The following is a 20521-nucleotide window of genomic DNA, read 5'->3' as shown; positions in this document are numbered from 1 at the left end:
AAATAAAAATAAATGTCAAAAATTAGATATGGTTTAGGAGAGAGATACAATAAGCACAATGAAGGCACAGGCAGGATAGAATGAATGATCTGGACAACCAATTTTATGATGGCATTGTTTTCTGCCAAGTCAAGGATGAATAGTGGTTTAACTTAATGGCACATTAAAATAAATATTATGTATGAAATTGATCCCACAACCTGGTATAAAATGAGGTCTTATAGTCCCTCCAAAGAGCATCTACTAACTGCGATGCATTTATCCATCTGAAGTAAAAAATTAAAATTATTAAAGTACTAGAACAGAGGTAGACAAATGGTTCTCAATCACAATCCAAGTGCAAGACACAACCCTGAGATGAAAAAGTGTTTAAAAACAACTAGTGAAAGATATATAAAGGAGTCCAGCCCTGTAGCACAGGAGGAGGCGAACATTAAGAAATGGAATGCACGCTGGATTTAAGCCATCAATTTACTGTTTCTGGATTGCATTTTCCTCATTTTTACACAACTGTCATTTACAGAACCTGAATGTAAAATTACAGAATGTAATTTTTCAATTACGTCAAGAGCAAAAATGGTTAGCTCACGTTCCTAATGTGATCTCATTTTAAGGTCACCTAAATATATTTCCAATAAAGGTACCCTTGTATGAAACCTAGATTTATACCACCATTCAAAGAATTTATTGCAATCAACATATTAATGAAATGTTCTTCCACTTGAAATATCAGTATTCTCTATCATCATGTCATAGAAATGCCAGCCAGCTCCTTACAAAATGTATAAATTAGGAGAACAGCAGACAAAATTATAACAGAATAAATTCCTTACGCTACTAATAGCAGATACAAATGCAAATACAAAAATTATACGTCATACTTTGTGCACTAAGGTATACCTTTTGTTTTTTGTGAGGTGTGACTTAGTGGAAACTGGTTGTTTTCCTCCTTTTCATAGCTCTGATCCATCTTTGGAGATGCAACTGTCTTTCTATATTTTTCATCCTTTCCTGGAATATTATGCCTTTCTCGGGTTGAAAAATCAGTCTTTTTCTGATACATTTTCACTGGTGCCGATTTCTTTACAGGGTGCTGTTTTGATGATGGAGCAGATTCTGTTTTGTTGATGTTACAACTGATTTTTCCTGAAAATGACACGATATATATTAATATATACACAGATTGACATAGACAGTATTGTAAACTTCAAAGTGCTGTACTATATAAGACCATATCATTTTGATCTTATTACATAAAATAACTTTTAATTTTCTAATATAGAAAGTATATACATTTATATTTATAATCAAAGAAGACATGTTAATAAAATATAAGACAAATCTTTTAGATATCCTATTTTTTAGAATATATATGAGAAACATAAAACTATCAGATCAGATTAACAAACAAATGTTTACAAATATATGTATATATGTTTATGTCATATTCTCATCATGCACTCAATAGTAATCATGATAACAGACAAAAAAGAGCAAAATCCAAGATGCTTATGTAATATGGCAGAGATGTCGGATACTGTCATGAATTATAAATTAGATAAACATAAGGCAATCCAAAAGTTCCATTGCTCACTAATTGACATGTTGCTACAGAATCCTTAGGCACCAAATGTTCCAAAAGCCCATTTTAATCAATGATCTCTGTGCTGTAAATTTAACAATACAGAATTTTAGGAATTGAAACAAAAAAAAAAAAAAGCAGAACAGGAAACTTTGCTATAGATTTAATAGCAAAACTAGATATATCTTGTTTGAAAAATTAGAATGACTCTTCTTCCCATTAGTGCAAAACAACATTCATTACCTTATTTATAATTTGACTTTTATAGCTTTCTATTTAAATTCTAAAGTCTCACCTTTCCTTTGTTGTGAGCTATTTTTTCTTTGAATACTTTCATTCTTTTCTTGCTCAGAGCTTTGCTTTTTATGTAGAACTGGAAGAGTTTCCTTTTCATTCCACTCACCAAAATCAGATTTTTCCAGAGTTTGACTGAGATTATTTTTGAAGGAGCTATCCAACATTGTTGAGTTTGGATAAATATCAGGATTTGGAGAAATTAAACTATGTGGTCTTTCATATGATGCAGATGTAAGCAGATATTCTGGATTATTATGGTGTTTCTCTGGAGTGGATGACAAAGATGAATAAATACTTTCTGTTCCTGGTAACAAATAAAGTTCTGGATGTAAGGCCTGTAGTGTGGAACATGGTAGAAAAAAACTAAGAACTAAGAATTGTAGCTTTGTTCTTAAATTGAAATAATAATATATTGTACATACATATGGAGGAGCAAATGATTTCAGCTTCAGTTCCATCTCTTGTTTTCCTTTCACCTTGGAACATTACAACAAAGGCAATATTATCAAAATGCTTTCAATCATCCCATCACCTTTATTTATAGAAATTGGGCAAAATTCCAATTTCACATGAATAAAAACACAATTTTGCCTCATTCTCCTGAAGTTCTGTAAAACTCCCAAAATGTTCAAGGAACAAGGGTTTTGTAGCAGACATCTTTTCTTCTTCAGTACATTATGTCCCAATCATAAAATATTAGTGGCTTAAACGTCATATTCAAGAGTTAGCAGAAAATCGTAGACAATAACTGTAAAGGATATTTGTATAAGATTTTATTTGTTTGCTTAAAGAGACGTTTTTGTTATTACATTATTTTATTGATTTTTAATTTTAATTATTGTAACATTTTTTCTTTTCAATGTGATTGTCTAATACATTGTTTGGTGTCACCTTTATCCTTTTTTTAAGAAACAAATTTCATAATGCTTGTTAAAAGAAAAAGAAACACTTTGGAAAACTTTAAAGCCCAGTGTAAGTAGAATTAAACAAATGTTTACTCATATAGATATAGCTAGAGTTGTTTTGCAAATTATGCAGCAATTTCAATATTCTTAGAAGGGTGCTTATAATATTTGTAAAAGCCCAATTTGAAATGTATCAAAATAAATGGTACTTGTAGAGGAACCCGAAGGCATGTATTTTCAGCAAATTATAGTTTGCAGATTGGGAGCATATCTTTGGAACTTTCAAAATGTTTATTCCCAACTTTCCTTCTCTCTCTTGCAAGAGTTTTTCCTATATAGTTTTGTTTGCCTTTAGTTTGTATAGTTAGCCTTCCCAATTTAGTACTGTCAAATGTGATGCACTTCAAGATACAAATTGTCCTAACCACTTGGAGTTACAAGATATACAGTTCAACATATCTGGATATATAAAATCTGATTTATGTATTATATTCAGACATGAAACACGATCGACAGAAACTAGTTTCAGTTAAATTAAGAGTTTAAAATGTGATTTTAAGTGGGTTTTGAATATTGATTAATGTCAATTGTAATTAGCACTAGGTATAATTGACATCAATGAAAATGCAGCACTGTATTACTAAATACAAACCTCTCTGTTCATGAAGCTAACTGCAAAGCCATAACAATTATTTCTGAGAAGTCCGAGATAGTGCCCAAGTAAGAAACTATTTCATTGCTGCTATCGCAGTGAACATGATTGCAACTAGATTCCCTTTGTTGTATAATCCAGTGTATACCAGTAACCAATCTGTGATGCAGGCATCCGAATGTGTTACTTCTGTGCTTGTTTTGAACTTGTTTTCATAAATCACACACCGGATAGTTATATAAGTGAACATTTAGTCAAGGTTATAATGTAGGCAAGTCTAAAGGAGAAATAAGCCTGAATATGATTTGTTGTGACAGTTTTATCAATGGTTACCAGGACCACCACCAGAGTCAGATTTTTCAAGCAGTTTTCAAGGGAGATGGATAAAATATGATTGCGGGTTTATTGTTCATATGGAATAACCTGAACAGCATGTGGCTGGTCAGACAATTTAAAGAAACGTCGTATTTCCAACAGCTAAAATCAGAAAAAGAACTGGCAAAAAACAACTGTGACAGGAAATAGCAAAAGCAACACAAATGTCCTTACCAGTGAGTGCTCTAGACACTCAAAAGAGAAGTAACATTTAACTATTCGGTTTCAGAATTATTACCATTACCACATCAGTAATTAAAAACAACACACCACCACCTATATGTTTTTAGAATCTCTTGGCATCTCAAATTAAATTAAATGTATATACCACCCAACTCCCAGTGATTTTTGCTATAGGAAGCTTATATAACCTTTCAACCTCTCTCATGGTACTTATGGAAGTTTTTACTATTCATAGAAAAGCAGCCTTTTAAATGAGAACAAATCTTTAGCTCATTTAGCTTTTTCATTTCCTGTACAAACTATGGTAGTTAGAATTTCTTAATTGATGGATTGCTCTTGCAGTTATATTATGCAACCTTATGGAATTTTAGCATGTAAGTTTTGATACTCATCGTGAAGAGAGATGCCTCATGTGCAGTTCTTTTCCCCAAGCAATAGTTCATCAGGCTTATTCTGAATCTCCTTTTAAAACATTCTTCATTATTTTTAAACATCATTCCGTTACTGAACATAGGTATTTTCTTTAAAATTCATGAAAAGGGGTACTGTTCAGAAATCCCCCATTTACATGGTGGTTGGCAATTGCCTATGGACATTCTAATCCATGAAATTCAAGCAGAATACAGGGACATGTTATTTGCTGCCAAGATTAGTTTCAGATGTTTTTTTAAAAGAGGCCTGCACCATGGTTAATAAAATGTCAGAGTATATTCATTGTGTCACAGTGTTATTCAAAAGTCATTTCTCCAATATCAAATTATGAGTTTTGTTCTAGGTGAGATTCTTGGTTAGATCGTATATGTTGATAATCCTGTAGGATAATCAGCAAGAAACATGAAGTACTTACCACCACAAGTTTCTCTCCAATGCATTTTAGAAAGACATACTTATCTATAACTGCATCTTCACCTAGGTACTCTCCAAAGTTTTCTCTCAATGTTTTCAATGTCATATGAGGTGACACCCTAGAACATCAGATTTTATTGTTGCATTAAAATGGATATGAGATAATGCTTATATTGTGCAGTATTTAGTTTTAGAGAGGTGGAAATATAAAGGGAATAAAACATATATATAGGAGGCACTTGAATGTTAGAATTGAGATATTAACACACACTATGCAATTAGTACTTTTAGCAGCATTCAGGATTACAGTGCAATTTTATTGTCTTGTTCACTTTTATTGAAATAATGAAAAGAATATATAAAATATAAAGTAGCGTGTAGGGCATAATAAGATAACAATACTCTTTGGATGCATACTTGTTAGCTTAAAGCTGTCCCGCACACTCTAAGACTAAATTTACATGGTCTCTGTGGTTTGATATAAGATAGAAAACCAGTTTGGTATAATGTTTAAAGTGCTAATAGAAACCAGAAAACTGTGAGTTCTAGGCTGCCTTAGGCACAAAGCTGACAGAGTAACTGGAAGAAAGTCACACACTATTATTATTCTCACCTTATAAATCCAGCTGAAAAGAATTTGCTAATAACTTCTACAGAAACAGTATTTAATTTGAAATTCCACACTTCTTCTGGAACATAAAATACATGCAGCTCTAAAAGCTAAAAATATATAAAAAGAAACTGTTTAGTAATTAGCATGGCCAATTTTAATAATGGATTTTACATCTGACAATATATGCCAATGATTTCTTCTTAGGCAAAATGGTGCAAATTATGAGAATTCAATCCATCATGCCATAAATGGACATGTAATTTTTAGAATTTACTGTTTAAATATTTCTCTCTGTCCAAAAATCATATGCAAAAATGAATACTTTTAACAAGCTGCATATAAAAAGTGTACTTCTTGTAAAACTTGTAAAAAAGAATAATTTATTGAAATTGTATACAAAGATGTATATTGGGTTGACAGCAAATAAGCTATTCTGACAGAGATAAACATTTATATGCAAATGAAAATATGGTCTAGAGATGATACTGTTTGTGAGCAATTTGGAACTAGAATCACTTGCATTTATTTTGATTTGGATGTCATAATGCTTACAGACCTGGTTGGATGAATATTTGATCTCTTTTGTCCAATTAGAAAGAATAATTTAAACCTGAAATTCGACAAGATGAAACCTATTTGATCCTTGTCTTTCTAGGTTATAAAGAAGCAGAAGATGAATGATATGAATAGACCACCTATCAACACTTTCCAACAAAATAGATACCCACAGAACTTTATCAAAAAGTGTCTGACTACTTACCCCTGGTAGACTGACCAGCACAACCTACACAAGCTATGAAAAGGATGACATTACCATAGGCAGAAACAACCAAGACTAATTACAACCACATAGCATCACCATAATACATAAACCAACTAAAGCTTTCCAATATATCTTAAGTAAACCAAAAGACCCAGCAGCCCAAGAACAAAAACCAGGAGTCATTTACAACATACAGAATAAGGACTGCAACAGCCACTCTGTAGGATAGATGGGGAGAAGATTAGCAGGGGACATCCATGAACATCAAGCAATACTCAGAAAACAAACTAAAAATTTAATTTTTCAACACCTGGACAGATTCAGCCACAGTTTCAAGCCAAATCCAAAAGTGCTAGGGTATCCCTTGGAAGCTTGGCACTAAGACAAATCAGCCATCAATAGATACATAAACTACATTTATATGTCGTTCAAAAGAGATAACAAAAAGCAAAGGAAACAAAAAAGACCAGAACACATCCCCTCCAGGGACCAATACGCATATACGCAGGGACCACCAATCAAGCAAACAAAAACAAAACCCTTAATCAAGTACTGAGAAAAGCACATGCCCACCGAAAGTGGTAGGGCAAGCTACTACCTATATATAAACAGGGACGAAAGAAACTTCATATTCAACACTGATGTTGTCACCTTATTGAGTAATGAAATGTGTGCAAGGAAATAACCAGGCTGAGACCACCAAGGACTCCAGAGGTATGTTTTTTTTTAAATCCCTCCTTGAGCTCTGTCAAGTTGCATCATTCCTAGCCATTGTCCCTATATTCCATTTTTGGACAAAGTGCTGTAATTTTGTTGATGATCAAGGTCCAGTTTAATCTTTCTGGATTATCTCAATTGCCTACCTAAATTCAGTTTATATTTTGTCTCATGCCAGAAAACTGACAAGGAAAAAGCATCCCAATTGGTTCTGACTGATTTCTTATCAACTTTCCTAATGGTATGAAGTTCCGCAGATGTAGGGAATAAAAAACTATTATTAATTGATAATTTATTTTATCCTTCAGGTTTCCCAGGTACAAACTGTGCAATGGTTTCAACTTCAGAACCACTATCTTTCATGTAGATCAGGGGTATCAAACTCACATCACCATGTGACATATTGGGATTTTCCCCTTTGCTAAACCAAGCATGGGCGTGGCCAGTGCATGATGCATCCGGCCTGTGAGTTTCACAGCCCAGATGTAGATTCTTACCAGCAAAGATGCTGATTTAAAAGCACTGCTTATATACTCCTGAAGCTGTACAAGCAATTAATAGTAACTGCTGCATGTTGGTCTAGCTGAAATTTCAGAATTATCTCTGTGGCAGACATATCACACAGTAGTCCAAAAGAGACTGGACTGCATCCCATTCCTAATGAGTGATACCACTGTCATCTGATCAGATGTGATTATAATCCTGTAAAGGAGGTGCCGATGTTTGAGATAAATCATTCCTAAATAGTCTTTTCGTTGTTTAATCAAATTATAACTTCAGTATTTTGATATCATTCAGAAGATGACACGGAAACAGATAAGAAACTCCACTCTTCCATTCAATCCTTTAAAAAATATGTATTTTCCTTAGACTTGAAACTGGTATCGCTAGAAATGTTATTGCCTGTATTCAGGTCCATTATCAGGGATAAGAAATCTGTGGTCAAAGCGTTGATGAACATCAATTCTAAGAATCCTTTCACTGATCATGCTAGCAGGGAGTATTGCAAATTGTGGATCAATCACATTAGAACAATCATACAATCCCTATTCCTTATCTAGATGTTACTTTTCCTGCATATTTTCTTTAATATTAAATTAGGAAAACACAGGTTTGACATTCCCGAGAAGCTATTCCTCTTTCTAGTATATTTGTATAATTACTGCTACTAGTGCTGGGTCAAACCCAGCAATAGGGTAACTGTTCACAGACTGTGGTACTAGAGAACCTAACACTTATGGGATTCTGTTATTAATATCATTTTGTCTCTTATTAGTCAAAGAGCACTGCAATCATTCCTGTGTGTACCTAATAGCAGGTGCAACCATATTAATTGAATTATTTCTGACTGCAGGACCATGCCCCTTTGCTTAAAGTTAAAATGGTGCCGAATAAAAAAAACAGCTATGAAACTAATTGTTCTTGCAATCTCAATGGAAGAAAATTGTGGTAATCATCTGAGTAAAAAACATAAAATCTTGATCACTGCCTTCGTCCATAATTAGCATAACTAAATCCTAATAATGTTTTCAAATATTATAGTTTAAAATTAGCTAATATGTGACTCCATTATTGACAATAAGGATTAGAAGCTGAAAGATCTAACAAGTTTTTAAAATATTTTTATTCTTATCAACCAACAGAAAACATTGCACTATACATAAAATTTATCAGTGGTTATTACAATCCATTATCTCTTACCTCTGAAGTACATGGTCTGTTTTGATTGGGCAGCATATTCCTTGATGTCATTTCTGATTTATACAGAATTCTGGATATTGTTTTTTTAATCACATATTGAATTCCAACTATTACTTAACACTGTAATGATAAATCCTATAGGTATTTATGTTGCAATATTCCACATTTTAGAATTGTTTCCATATCCTGAAAATTTGGATATAAAATAGGGACAGCTTCAGGGCAGAAAAAACTTTTGCTTCTTGTTAACTGAAAGGAGCCGAACACTTGCTAATGTAGGAACTGAACCACCTTTGAGGTGGCCACTCCCTCTGTGTAAGTAAAATCACCTTAGTAACATGATGAAGTACCTAGCTAGGGCTATGCACATGTGATTTGCTGCAGTAATCCAAATCTGCTATACTTGTACTATCAAGTTGTCTGTTTCAACAAGTATTCCATAATCTGGGCAGTGTACTAGGGAATGAAAAGTCTTGATCATAACTCCATGTAAATATTTACTCAGCACTATGAAGAATGAAGGGTCTTACTGCTTGTTTTCTGTTCTTTCCCTTCAATACCAGCAGTAATTATATCTAATTTAATTCACATTGACTAAAATGGACCTATCTCCCTTAGTCTGTATACTTGACCAAACAGAAATGAATACCAACCAATGTTAAACACAATATTCTGGTTCCTTACAGCATGATCAGTATGTATTTATTTAATTCCTGAACAAAATCTTGCAGAACTCTTAGCAGTGTTGAAAGGAAAATCCATCGGGTTCAGTTCCAAGCTGGGAAAAAGACGCTGGAAACAACATGGAGGCTGATTGGAAAGAAAAATTATTGATGAACAGAACCACACACAAAGACAACATGAAGTTCTGGATCAGCTGAACAAATGGCTGATCTTTATAGTTTCTGTAGCTTTGAAGTTTGGGATTTGTGCAATATGGGCTTTGGGTTTCTAAAAGGGTATTGGGCAATTTCTATTTTGGCTAATAGCTTTTATCCTGTGTTGGATCTTGGGTGAGGGGCTGCTTGTTCTAATCCTATCTTTCTGCTTTTGTTAGCTGTCAAACTTTGCTGGAAGGAGTTTCAAAATATCCTGTCTTGAATGGATTTCTGCCTGCACTAATTGCTTTGCTTATGAATGGAGCCATCTAGATATTTGGCTTCTTCTTTCAATAAGCTCTTTATCTCCTTAAGTGCTGGCATCTGCTGTGGGCTACTAAGAAAGCCTGGGGCAGGCTTTCTGTCTCTAAAAAACATGTTCCTTCTTTTCTCCTTTAGGGAAATACAATATTCTACATTTTTTAATATTTACCAAAATATTTCAATCTTCTGGGAGAGGGGTTTCCCACAATAGATTTCAGGAATACAATAATAATTAAAATATCATGGTCAGTATTGAGATATACGTATACATATACTACTAAAAACATATGCAGTAAACCAAAATCCCAAACTCTCTCTGGAAGGCCTCTCTTATCAGCCAATTTGAGGAAGCAGTTTGCATTCTAATCTAGAGGACTAGTGCTGCCATTGGGAAAATTACAGTGGCAATTCTAAGTCCAGCCTCCCTCATCACATGAAAATGGGAATCTACTAGCTGTTTACCCAGCAAGACTTAATTAATGAGGCCAATTCTAGTGGGCAAATGCAGTCCTGAAAAATAACTTGGTGCTAAACCTTGGGTGTTATAGGTTAAAACCAGCACTTTAGAAGTCTATGGTGGAAGCCAGGGCAGGATTCAAAGTAAAGGTGTAATAAATACTACTTGTAGAGCCACCAAATCAACTTTTTCTCTTATCAAGTAGAACCATTCATTTTAGAAGCAGAACTACTGCACAACAGTACCACCAATTCCCAATTACTGTCAAGAAGTGTACCAAGGTCACTAACAATGAAGGCCACTGAAAGATCTAAAAGAACTAAAGAGAGGCATATTATCCCATCAATTATATCAAACAAAACTATCTGTCCTATGCTCTGACTGACAAGGGTCCAGAAAATCTGTTTCATTTAGTATGCTTTGCAGTTGATTTGTCCTCATTGTCTCAAAAACCTTTGTTAGTAAAGAAGTGAGGAGACCAGGTAGTAGTTGTCTAATCTCTCCTGATCTAGATTCTAGAATGTCTTTTAATGAGGGAGCATACCAAAGCCTCTTTTAAAACTATCAGCAGTGGCTTCTCCTATAAGGTCCTAATAATTTCTCAAATATAGGAATTATCCCCCCTCCAAATGCTTGAAAAAGCCAAGAGGTACAACAATTCTGCCTCCCTGTAGCAGGGCATCCTAAAGAACATTCAATCTACTTTCCCAAATCATAAACCAAAAAGGAATACCAGATAACAAGGGAGACAATTTCTTACTCACTAGTGCTGCATGCTTCAGGGATAAGGCGATAAACAGTTTGAAGAGGGTATAGAACTTGGTAGTAATGCAAATATTCAAACTTCAAATTGGCTACTACCTAGACCATTCCTGAGATGTTAACAATGGCTACTATTTATTTGTTGATTTATAACACACTAATTTTTTACTGCTCAAGATGATATTTGTAATATATCCAGAATGTAGATTACATCCAATGTAGATTAGAACACTATATGGAAAATGAAATTAGTCATTGAAACTCCAAAGAATATCATACAGAAGCAACTAAGTGACACAAGGCAGAAGAACAGGATAAAGAGTATTGATGCATTTGAATTTTGGTGTTTGAAAAGATTCCTGAGAACACTGAGAACAGCCTAGAAAAGAATTCAGTGCCTCATCAAACAAATTAACTGAGTTCTCGCTGAAGGTCCAAGTGATAAGACATGTAAAGACTTAATTTAGAGAAGGCTGTAATGCTGGGAAAGGTGGAAGGAAAGAGGACAACCAAGCAAAGTTGGTAAGACATAGTTAGTGGCAATTAGTGCACATTTAGCAGACTTAAAAGACCAGTTTAGGAATAGGTTAATATGGAGGAAATATATGCGATCACTAAGAGAACACTGACTTCATAACACATATTACATCTCATACCAGAATTGTCAATAAAAGTAGTTAAGGAATACAAGTACAAGAGTTCAACCACATCCATTCCCAGCTTGTAGGCTTTTCACAGCCATATGACTGGTAGATGAAGAACCAAAATATTCAATTAATCAGTTTGGTGTGGGTCTTCTTATGAACTTAATCCAAATGATACACAGGCTAGATGTGCTGTGCTAGTTGTAGATTAACTATAATCTTCTGATTAAATTTCAAATTACCTAGGGTTGCACAATACACTTAAGCTTCTAATTGTATTTACAAGCAACATAGCAACATTCATGCAATTCAGTAAGCCAAAGCCAACTTCATTATTAATTAGTAATGTTTTGTGAATCATGCTAAAAATTGTTTAAAGCCTGAACTGAATGAAGCTCATAATCTACTGACATAATACACTTCTGGTCACACACACATTTTCATTTTAAAAATTCAATTTAGGGCAGTGGAAATTATGTTTAATAATACTATTGTGAAATATTTTTGTTATTGACATTTCTGTCAGTTAAATAATTGTTGAGCTGTTCTCTCAGTAAATCCAGAGATGTACTGTTGGTACTATAATGAATAGTAGCAGGAAGGACTTGATTTCAGCTCAAGTGAGGCTATTGTTAAAACTGCCACTTAAACCTTAAACGTCTGGGGGTTTAAAAAAGTGCACAAGGAAGGGGTTTGCTTTCACATAAATGTGTACAAGATTATACTGACCAATGGAAGGAAAATAAATCATAGCCTTAGCATTCATGCTTTTAAACTGAAATTGGTAAAAGTTTAAGCAATTTGCACTAAAAAAAAAACTGAAGAAAGGAAGAGGAAAACGAAGCTTATTTCTTGAAGTTACTCCTTATTGAGGTATGTGTAGCAAAACCTTCCCCCAAACCTTGGGCAGTCTTCCACCATGCGGAGATAGATTGTGGTTTAGTAATATCTGGTTTTGACCCTAAGTGTTACAACGTGTGGAACGATGTAGGATTCTTATCTATTAGCTTATTGCCTTTAAACTCCATCTCGATGACTTCGAAGAAGAGTCCAGACCTCCTCCTCTAAAAGCCAGCCTCACAACCGCCGTTCACCCATTTAGGGTAGCATGACGGCTTCCCACGTAACAGGAAGTTGGCTTGTATCTTCGCTTCACTCTGCTCGCGCCCGAGAGCCGTTGAAAGTGGCGGGGGAGAAAAAAAAAATTAAACAGGGAGGTCCCGTTTCACGGTGAATCTCAGCTATGCGCGGTCACTGCTGCGACGGCTGGCAAGGGGGAAAAAAGTGAATCGTTCGTTACCCAGCGGGCTCTCCGCCTCGCCTCTGGGTAACAGATCAAACATTAATTTAAATATTTCATTCGGGAAAACCTTGTTTCTCCATTGCAGAACAGACTTAACAGCGCGGGCCTGTTGGAAATGAAAGTGCAGAGATTATAATAAAACAATTACAGACAATATTTGCAGTGGCAGCAGAGCTAGCCACCTTAATCTTGCATCTCCCCTCCCTCCCGGCTGCGTGGACGTCTGTAGTTCTGAAAAGTGGAAGTTTACAACAAACCTACAAATGCAGCCGTTCGCAGGTTATCGGTGACCGATTGGTAATTTTCCAGTCCCAAGCCTCCCAATTTTTGCACCGGTTTTGAGACGCGCTCACGCGATTGCACACACACACAAAACCAGCCTTGTGCCATCTAATTGGCAGGCAAATAGAACATCCAGCTGGTTGTTTGCACGGACTGCCAAAGAGACTGGGGAGAGAATCCACACGCAAATTTTAAATATATAGTGTTGTTGCCTGAATGTGGACGAATTTACAGGCTCGCCCACCAGCGCCAACATTAGCGACGTAATATAAAGATAGGCGACTCCATGCAATTTTTTTTTTCAGCAGTTCGCTCCCCTCCCCCCCCCCAACTCCAAATTCTGGCAGTACAAAACAACGCCTTCATGACCGAGGACGCACGGGCGACGCTCCAAAGTTACTAGCGAGGAAGTCAGAGAAAGAGAATCGCGCAGCCGCCTCCCACAACCAGCAAAGACGCGACCGACTGTGCTCTTTTTTTTTTTCCGCCTTTCGAGACGGGACTCGAAGCCCCGCCCCGCTCAAGCTTCTCAAACTTAAGTTTCCAACGGGCAACTTTGACTTCCGCTTCGGGGTAGGGTGGGGAGCGCGGGGCCGAGTTTGCGCAGGAACCCGCCAGCGCGCGCTGCGCACGAGTCTCTTTTCCTCTCACCTCCCCACCCCGCTCTCGAGAGTCTATGGGCGGAGGAGTTTTCCAAGCGCCGGAAACTTGTCCGAAAGTTCCGAGAAACCCCCTCCGCTCACCCGCCAACTCCCCCCTCGCCCCACAGCGACCCGCCTGTTTGCCATCAGCAGCGCTTTTAACGGTTTCGACGTCGCGCAGAGTTGAAATTGAGGGAGGGGGCCATGTCCGGCGCCTCCAACGTCGCCGCTATGAAGAAAGTAGTGCAACAGCTGCGGCTCGAGGCCAGCGTGAGCCGCGTGAAGGTGAGCGCCGGAGTGGGGCGGAGACCAGGCCGCCCGTCCGTCGGAAAGCCTCGGCCGCCATTAGCGCACCTCGGGGAGGATGCTGCGTGGGCACTCGGTCGCGGAGCCGCCTCCGAGACTTTTACTTCCTTTCTCGGGCCTGAGGAAGAGTGCCCCGGGGCTTGTACAGAGTGCTTTTTCTTTTAAAGTACTTCTTTAAAGGGTGACCCTAGGCTAGGGATTCATGAGGGGTCCCCTCTTAGAGGGGTCGGCGAAATTGAAATTATTCGTCAATTTAGTTTCAAAAATCGGGCAACTTAAGGGAAGTAAATGCGCCAGTTTAAAGTTTAATACAGTAAATATCGATTAAAACTAATCCACGCAAACAAAAGCTCTTTGGGGTTTCTCCATAATTTTTAAAGGTGGGAAAGGATCCCTAGAGGTAAAAGTTGAAGAAACACTGGCCTATGAAATGCCGTACAATTTAACTCCGGTTTAAGCCACAGTGTGTGCAGCCCCTCCCTGCCAAGGCAAATTTAGCCCGGCTGCTCTTGGATTTTATCATAAACACATTTTATGATGTATGGAACCCCTCCCACCCCAAAAATCGTATTTTCCCCCAAGCTGTGGGAGTTGGAGTGAGGGCACCGTGTTGCCGAAGTCGGTCCCTGTCGCATAGTCCCGTTTTCCGCTTGGATCAAGTTTTGCTGATTCTGATCCTTTTGCGGGTTCGTTTTTAGGGTTTCCCCGTTTAGGTTTGGGATCGCTGTGAAGGAAAGGACGCAATTTGTCATCTTGATCTAGAGCTTTACTCTTCAGAAGAAAAGAATAAATGCCATCTGGCAAACACAACTTGGGACTCCACCCTTGTTGCAAAATGGGGAGTGAGTTAGGAAAAGCTTTTGGAAGGAAGAATTCTTTGCTGGGTTTTGCTTTTCAAACCTAAATCAGAACATTCTTCATTAATTAGAAACGATTGTAATAATGCAGCTTGCCCTCAAAACCTGAATTGTAACACATTTGCTTTCTTCATTAATCAAGAAAATTCATAATAAAATAATACTACTTGCTAACACACCTGAGACTTAAGCATCTGAGACCCTTCCATTCTTTTACAAGAATTCTGAAGAGCAAAAAAAATGTCACATTTGACAATAGCCAAACATGGCTTTTAATATTGAAAGTTAGCTTGTTGAGCTGAACTTTTAATATACTTTAGTAAACTGACTAAATTTTCATTTGATGTTCCATCGAGAACAATATGTTCTGGAACAAATATTGCAGTCTCTGATTATTACTTTGGGATAGTCAGGAAATGACATACAACACCTGCAACTGTAAAAGACGTTATTTAAAAGCTGGGGATATTAAAAGGCTGAATCTGGAAGTTATATCAATTAGCAGGAATCTTATGAGATTCTGGGGGATTCCTGCCATTGACGATAAACATGGTCTGGTTGTGAAGATGTTTTTGTATGAAGATAGGGTATGCATTTGACAATTCCAAATGTTCTTACATACTGTTGATGGGTTAATTTTGGACAATTTTGTAATTAATCTACTGTACATATAGTCTTTGACTTATGATCATAATTGAGCCTGGAATTTGAGTCATAAGTTGTTGCAGTCATAAATTGAGATATCGTGTAGATTTGAAGTTAATCATTCTTCTATAGTTGTTAAGCAAACGCAGCAGTTAACTTGGGTGTCAAACTGGATTTCAGCATTGTAGTTGTCCTCCATGAGTCGGCCGGTGGGGAGGGTGTTGGAGACGGGGAAGATGCTTCATGCAACACTGCTGGTTAAAATGTGGCACAGGAATGTGTGGCTCCCCTGTGCTCTATTTTGGTTGCCAGAGCTATAGGAAGCCATCCAGGCCCAAAATGGGGCACAGGAGGGCCATGCACGGCCTCCCATGCCCTGTTTTGGCTGCCAGAAGCACTGCGGCCCAGTCCTTTGCTATTTCCGGGCTGGCCCAAGAGCCTTGAATTTGACACCTCTGAGTTAACTGAATCCATTTTTCCCAATTAGCATTTTTTGCCAGTATCTGGAAATAAACATGAGAAACTGGCAAAAAACAAATTTTGATCACATGATCCCAAGATACTGCAAACGATTGTCAAGGTTGGCTCAAAATGTGATACATGACTATCTGCAGCTGCTGTAACTGCAAAAATTGTAAGTAGCTCTAGGTAGGTCAGTTGTAACTTTAAATGGTATCAAATTATTGATTATAAGTTAAGGCACACCTGTATAGTCATTGTCACTTTTTTGATGTCTGAGCAGTTTCAACATTTGTTATTTCAATTATTACATTGTGTAAATGTGATTTTCTGTTCATAGGTTTCACAAGCTGCAGCTGATCTGAAGCAGTTTTGCCTTCAAAATGCACATCATGATCCTTTATTAACAGGAGTTTCATCAAGTACAAATCCATTCAGACCACAGAAAGTCTGTTCTTTTCTCTGATTTGGTGAGCCACTAGAATCTTTCTCTTGTAAAGCTTTATAAAGTTAACTATGACTTCACTTTCCCTAAAGCAGGGGTAGTGACCTCTGGACTTTTTCCCCCTTTGTAATCTTACACACATTGTTGCTTGGTCAAAGTTGTTAAAGTAATCAGAAATTCTGTTTCTGGAAACAGGAAATAAGCACAAAATAAGTAGAGAGGCTTATTTTTTTAAAAAAAATTCCCCCACATCTCCTTTAAAACCTAGAGAATCATAGTCTGATTTATGTGTCTCCTAAAAGGCATTAAGTGTTGGTCTTTCTAGCCATCCAAAGGTTGCTACCCTTGTCCTCAGGTTTAGTAGTTCATGACTTATCCTTCAAAATATATCAAATGTTTCCTGTAAGCTGATTTTATACAGGACTTCTAGGAAGTAAGTCCCTCTTTATTTAGCACTTAACTTCCTTATAAGTATCAGATTGTATCATAAGTTTTTACTTAAATTTGTAGTTAACGAAATATCATTTTTATTGAACGATACATGACCAGTATTTCACAATTTATTACAATTTTGAATACTGAAATATAGTCTTTCACAACAAAGTTCATTCTTATTTAAAGAGGTAAAGAATCCTGGATGTTCCTGGTTTGCAATAACTACATACCAAATACCTGTAATATTTTATAATAAGTAGTTGGAAATGGCATTCTACTAGGAAGTTTTTCCCCCTAATCTAGTCTAAAACCCTGGGATTTCCTGGTTTCCCAATCAGATGGTATCCAGGTTTAACTGTTTAAGCATCCATCAGGCTTGGCTAGGTGCCATCACCTGATTTCTTATAGAAATTGAATATAAGTAGTCCTTGACTATGACTATTTGTTTAGAATCATAACTGATGATGGCACTGAAGAAATGGTAGTTATGACCAGGTTCTTGGACATTTGGCTCTCCGTGTTTCCATTATCATGGGATTGTAATTTGGATACACTGTAAGATTCACACTGAAGCAGGAGCAGTTGGAGCTCCCTGCAATAATGTGATTGTCATTTGCAACCATTACTGTCAGCTTCCCCAGAAGGACAATGGGGAAGGCGACAGGGAAGGTCACAAGGCATTGAGGCCAGCCTTCTCCATTTGTGCATCCTCCCTCAGCTTGCGCTGACCACTTGTGCATGTCCTTTCACATTTCCCAACCCATGCTGCACCTTGTTCACTCCTTGCATTCTGCCTGACCTGTGCTTTTGTGGTCCCTGTCCAACCCACAAAACAGCTCCATGCACCCTTCCCAACCTGCACCTCTCACACATAGCCTAGTCCCATCTTCCTTGATCTGCATCGTGTCTGTCGTGTGTCCCCTTATGTGCCCCCTCCAACCTTCCCCCATCAGCGGTATCCACTTATCTGCCTGATGGCCTGGTTGGTCTTGTAGGTCCACTGACTTAGCTGTGGGAAGTCAGGAGGTATTTGCCTCAGCTAACCACTGTGGGATTCAGTTAACCATAGCAAACTGGACTGCAGAGATTGCCATCATTAACTGATGCAATTGTGTTCTCCAACATCACTTAGCAATGGAAATTTCAGTCCCAATTGCCATTGTAAGTCCAGGATTATGGGCAATTTGAACCCTGGTAGCGGTTTTTATACAATGTGCCCATTTTGAATTTCATGATTCATTGGTTTTCTTTAATTGTCCTTTTATGCCATCAGTTAACAGTTTTCTGGATGGTATTTTGTCACCTCTATTGACCTCTGCTTCTAAGTTTCCTGGCAGACCAAACATATCCTATGGTCTATTTTTTCTCACATATCTTTAAAACTCTGACAATTTATTTCAGACTTTACATTATTGGGAAACATAATGAAAGGTGACTATTACACCTAAATCTACTTAGAAACAAATGATATAATCCAGCAATTTTATAAAATATTGTATATTATAGTTATAATATACTTTATAATATTTTAAATGGATAATTTTATATGAATACAATTTTTAACTGAAAGTTTTTTCTTTATACCAAATTAGGTTGTACATTAACAATTTAATCTTTAGTGAATAACATCTTGGCTTTCTTGTATTTCAGTGCTACCTTTTTTGTTCCCAATTACTTTTTTCCATGTAAACCTACTACAAAACTGTGTTATTTTGGACAATGACTAGAATAGAGATATCCTGTTTTTGTTTGATATGCAATCATCTCAATCATACAAAATCTCCTTGAAGATTAGCTTATTATTCCCCTTTCCAATTAAATAAGAAATATTCCTCCCATGAGGACTGAACAAATATATAAAAATATGAATTTGAGTATTCACTTATTACTGAATAGGACAATAATGGAGGTGGCACAATCTCATGTTTGTTGTTTTTAAATAAGCCCTTGCTGAATATTCTTAAAGATTGGAATTACATTAATGCCTCTTTATGGGATTTTGTTAACAGCAATTTAAAAATTATGTGGTCACTATGTAAAACATAACTAAGTATGCTCATCCTGACCTAAAGTAGTATTGGAAAACCCAACAAACTGAAAGCATTTCTGGTTTGCTGAAAAGAAACCATTTTGGCTGATACTTTGACCATTTTTCCCATATGGACTGTCTTCCCCTTCTAATTTGTTCCTTGGTGAAGTAAAAATGAGTGATTCTGTAAAAAAGCATGGAATAACTCATTTTCTGTCCCCATCTCTGTCTCTGAAATACACATCTACACAAAGGGGAATTAGGAGCCCCATTCTGTGCTGTTTTAGTGTCCTCTCTCTTGGTTTAGAAGCCAATAAAGGGAGTAAATAAGTTTAACCACAATGTAATGTTCATTTCTGTTAGCTTGCATTATAAATGAACATGGCCAGAAACTGATTTCTGTGGCTTATATTGATTTGTTGTATTGTATTGCAAACTATTAAAATTTTGTCATAAGTTTAAACATTTGAATGTAAGCAACATACAATTTAAATGTTATGCTTTACTTTGTTCAACAAGTTTGTGTACTCTATTTCTTGCAGACCTAACAACTTTTCCTAGCTGATTATGTTGAATATGGAAATGAAACAAGATGGCTTGGAACCTGTACAGAAACTTTGTATTAATGTGCCAACTTTGAGCTTGTAAAATTGCTATTGTTTCAAACCCCTTTAAAATCTACCTCTCTAACAAGCTGTATGCTAGTTGCTATTACTCTATCCTGAGGGAATCAATTTTATATTCAAGCAATAAAGGGTTGACATGATTTTGAACGTTAGCGTAAAATATTTGAACTTGTCCTAATACTCTGAATTGTGTATCCAAAACTTCACTTATTCTAAAAATATTGTAAAAGTTAGTGCATTTTGTAAAAAATATTCCTGCTTTTCCAAAACAATAGCATCTTTAAACAAATTAATGGTTTACAGTCAATATAGTTCTTGTTCTTTCTACTTTAGTTATTATGTAGTCATAACTAATTTGGAGTAAGCTGTATTTGCCTCTAGAAGCATCCTAAATTGTGAATATCCTTCTATAAAACTAAATAAATAAATGCCTTGTTATACACTATTTACCAATGTAATACAATTTTGTTTCTTTTCTGTTTTACATCAAGCTAGAGTGGCATAAATTAGTCAAAAAAGAAACCAAAAGATTAAAATTGATTACTAAATACATAACATAGAACAATATTGTGTAGATTTCTAAAAGTTTCAAAACAAACTCTGCATAATCTTAAATAACTGGCTGTATAGTTTTTTTTATTTATAGGTGCCTAATTATCATGCCTGACAGGTGAAAGCAAGATCTGAGTTAACCAAGCTATCAGTTTATATTAAGTGCAGAGATGATGCTCAGTTGAGTATCATATTTGTCTGAAACAATTATTCTGTGGAGACCATTGATTTAATTTTCTGGCCTCTCTGAGGTGACTTTTAAGGTATAGTTCAGTTTTTTATCTTCTTCTTGTGCTATATCC

At 36.4% G+C, this 20521-nt stretch overlaps 2 protein-coding genes across 11 annotated transcripts in view; one reads left to right on the top strand and one right to left on the bottom strand.

Annotated features, from left to right (window-relative positions):
• The window catches only part of SPATA1 (spermatogenesis associated 1), a 29670-nt gene extending 15965 nt beyond the window's left edge, over positions 1 to 13705 (bottom strand). For 2 of the 10 annotated variants that reach the window (XM_087930106.1, XM_087930104.1), the window contains exons 1-5: positions 8635 to 13138; positions 5454 to 5560; positions 4842 to 4959; positions 1878 to 2355; positions 901 to 1146 (exon numbers count right to left, since the gene is read on the bottom strand). In XM_087930106.1, the coding sequence (XP_087786232.1) occupies positions 901 to 1146; positions 1878 to 2355; positions 4842 to 4959; positions 5454 to 5560; positions 8635 to 8685 (1000 nt within the window). In that variant the 5' untranslated portion in view covers positions 8686 to 13138. Of the gene's footprint in view, positions 1 to 900; positions 1147 to 1877; positions 2356 to 4841; positions 4960 to 5453; positions 8529 to 8634; positions 13142 to 13199; positions 13321 to 13582 lie in introns of those variants that run through there. The other 8 variants (XM_087930105.1, XM_087930101.1, XM_087930102.1 and 5 more) reach the window with 8 other exon arrangements.
• An 87-nt stretch (positions 13706 to 13792) lies between these two features.
• Positions 13793 to 20112, top strand: GNG5 (G protein subunit gamma 5). Its single transcript, XM_026700240.2, has 3 exons — positions 13793 to 14150; positions 16473 to 16602; positions 19584 to 20112. Exons 1-2 carry the CDS (start codon positions 14070 to 14072, stop codon positions 16596 to 16598), a joined length of 207 nt encoding a protein of 68 aa, XP_026556025.1. The 5' UTR covers positions 13793 to 14069; the 3' UTR covers positions 16599 to 16602; positions 19584 to 20112.
• Positions 20113 to 20521: the final 409 nt, after the last annotated feature.

This window comes from Pseudonaja textilis, chromosome 3 (assembly GCF_049901715.1).
Source record: "Pseudonaja textilis isolate UNSWEBS1 chromosome 3, rPseTex1.2, whole genome shotgun sequence".
NCBI classification, from domain to species: domain Eukaryota; kingdom Metazoa; phylum Chordata; class Lepidosauria; order Squamata; family Elapidae; genus Pseudonaja; species Pseudonaja textilis.
This window is presented reverse-complemented; position numbering and strand designations above follow the sequence as displayed.

What these genes read in the sequence shown, in the direction of transcription:
- GNG5 (XM_026700240.2), top strand. Translation starts at nt 14,070, where the DNA reads ATGTCCGGCGCCTCCAACGTCGCCGCTATGAAGAAAGTAGTGCAACAG. An exon ending in CCAGCGTGAGCCGCGTGAAG is followed by an intron (nt 14,151 to 16,472) that starts GTGAGCGCCGGA and finishes TTCTGTTCATAG; the next exon opens with GTTTCACAAGCTGCAGCTGA.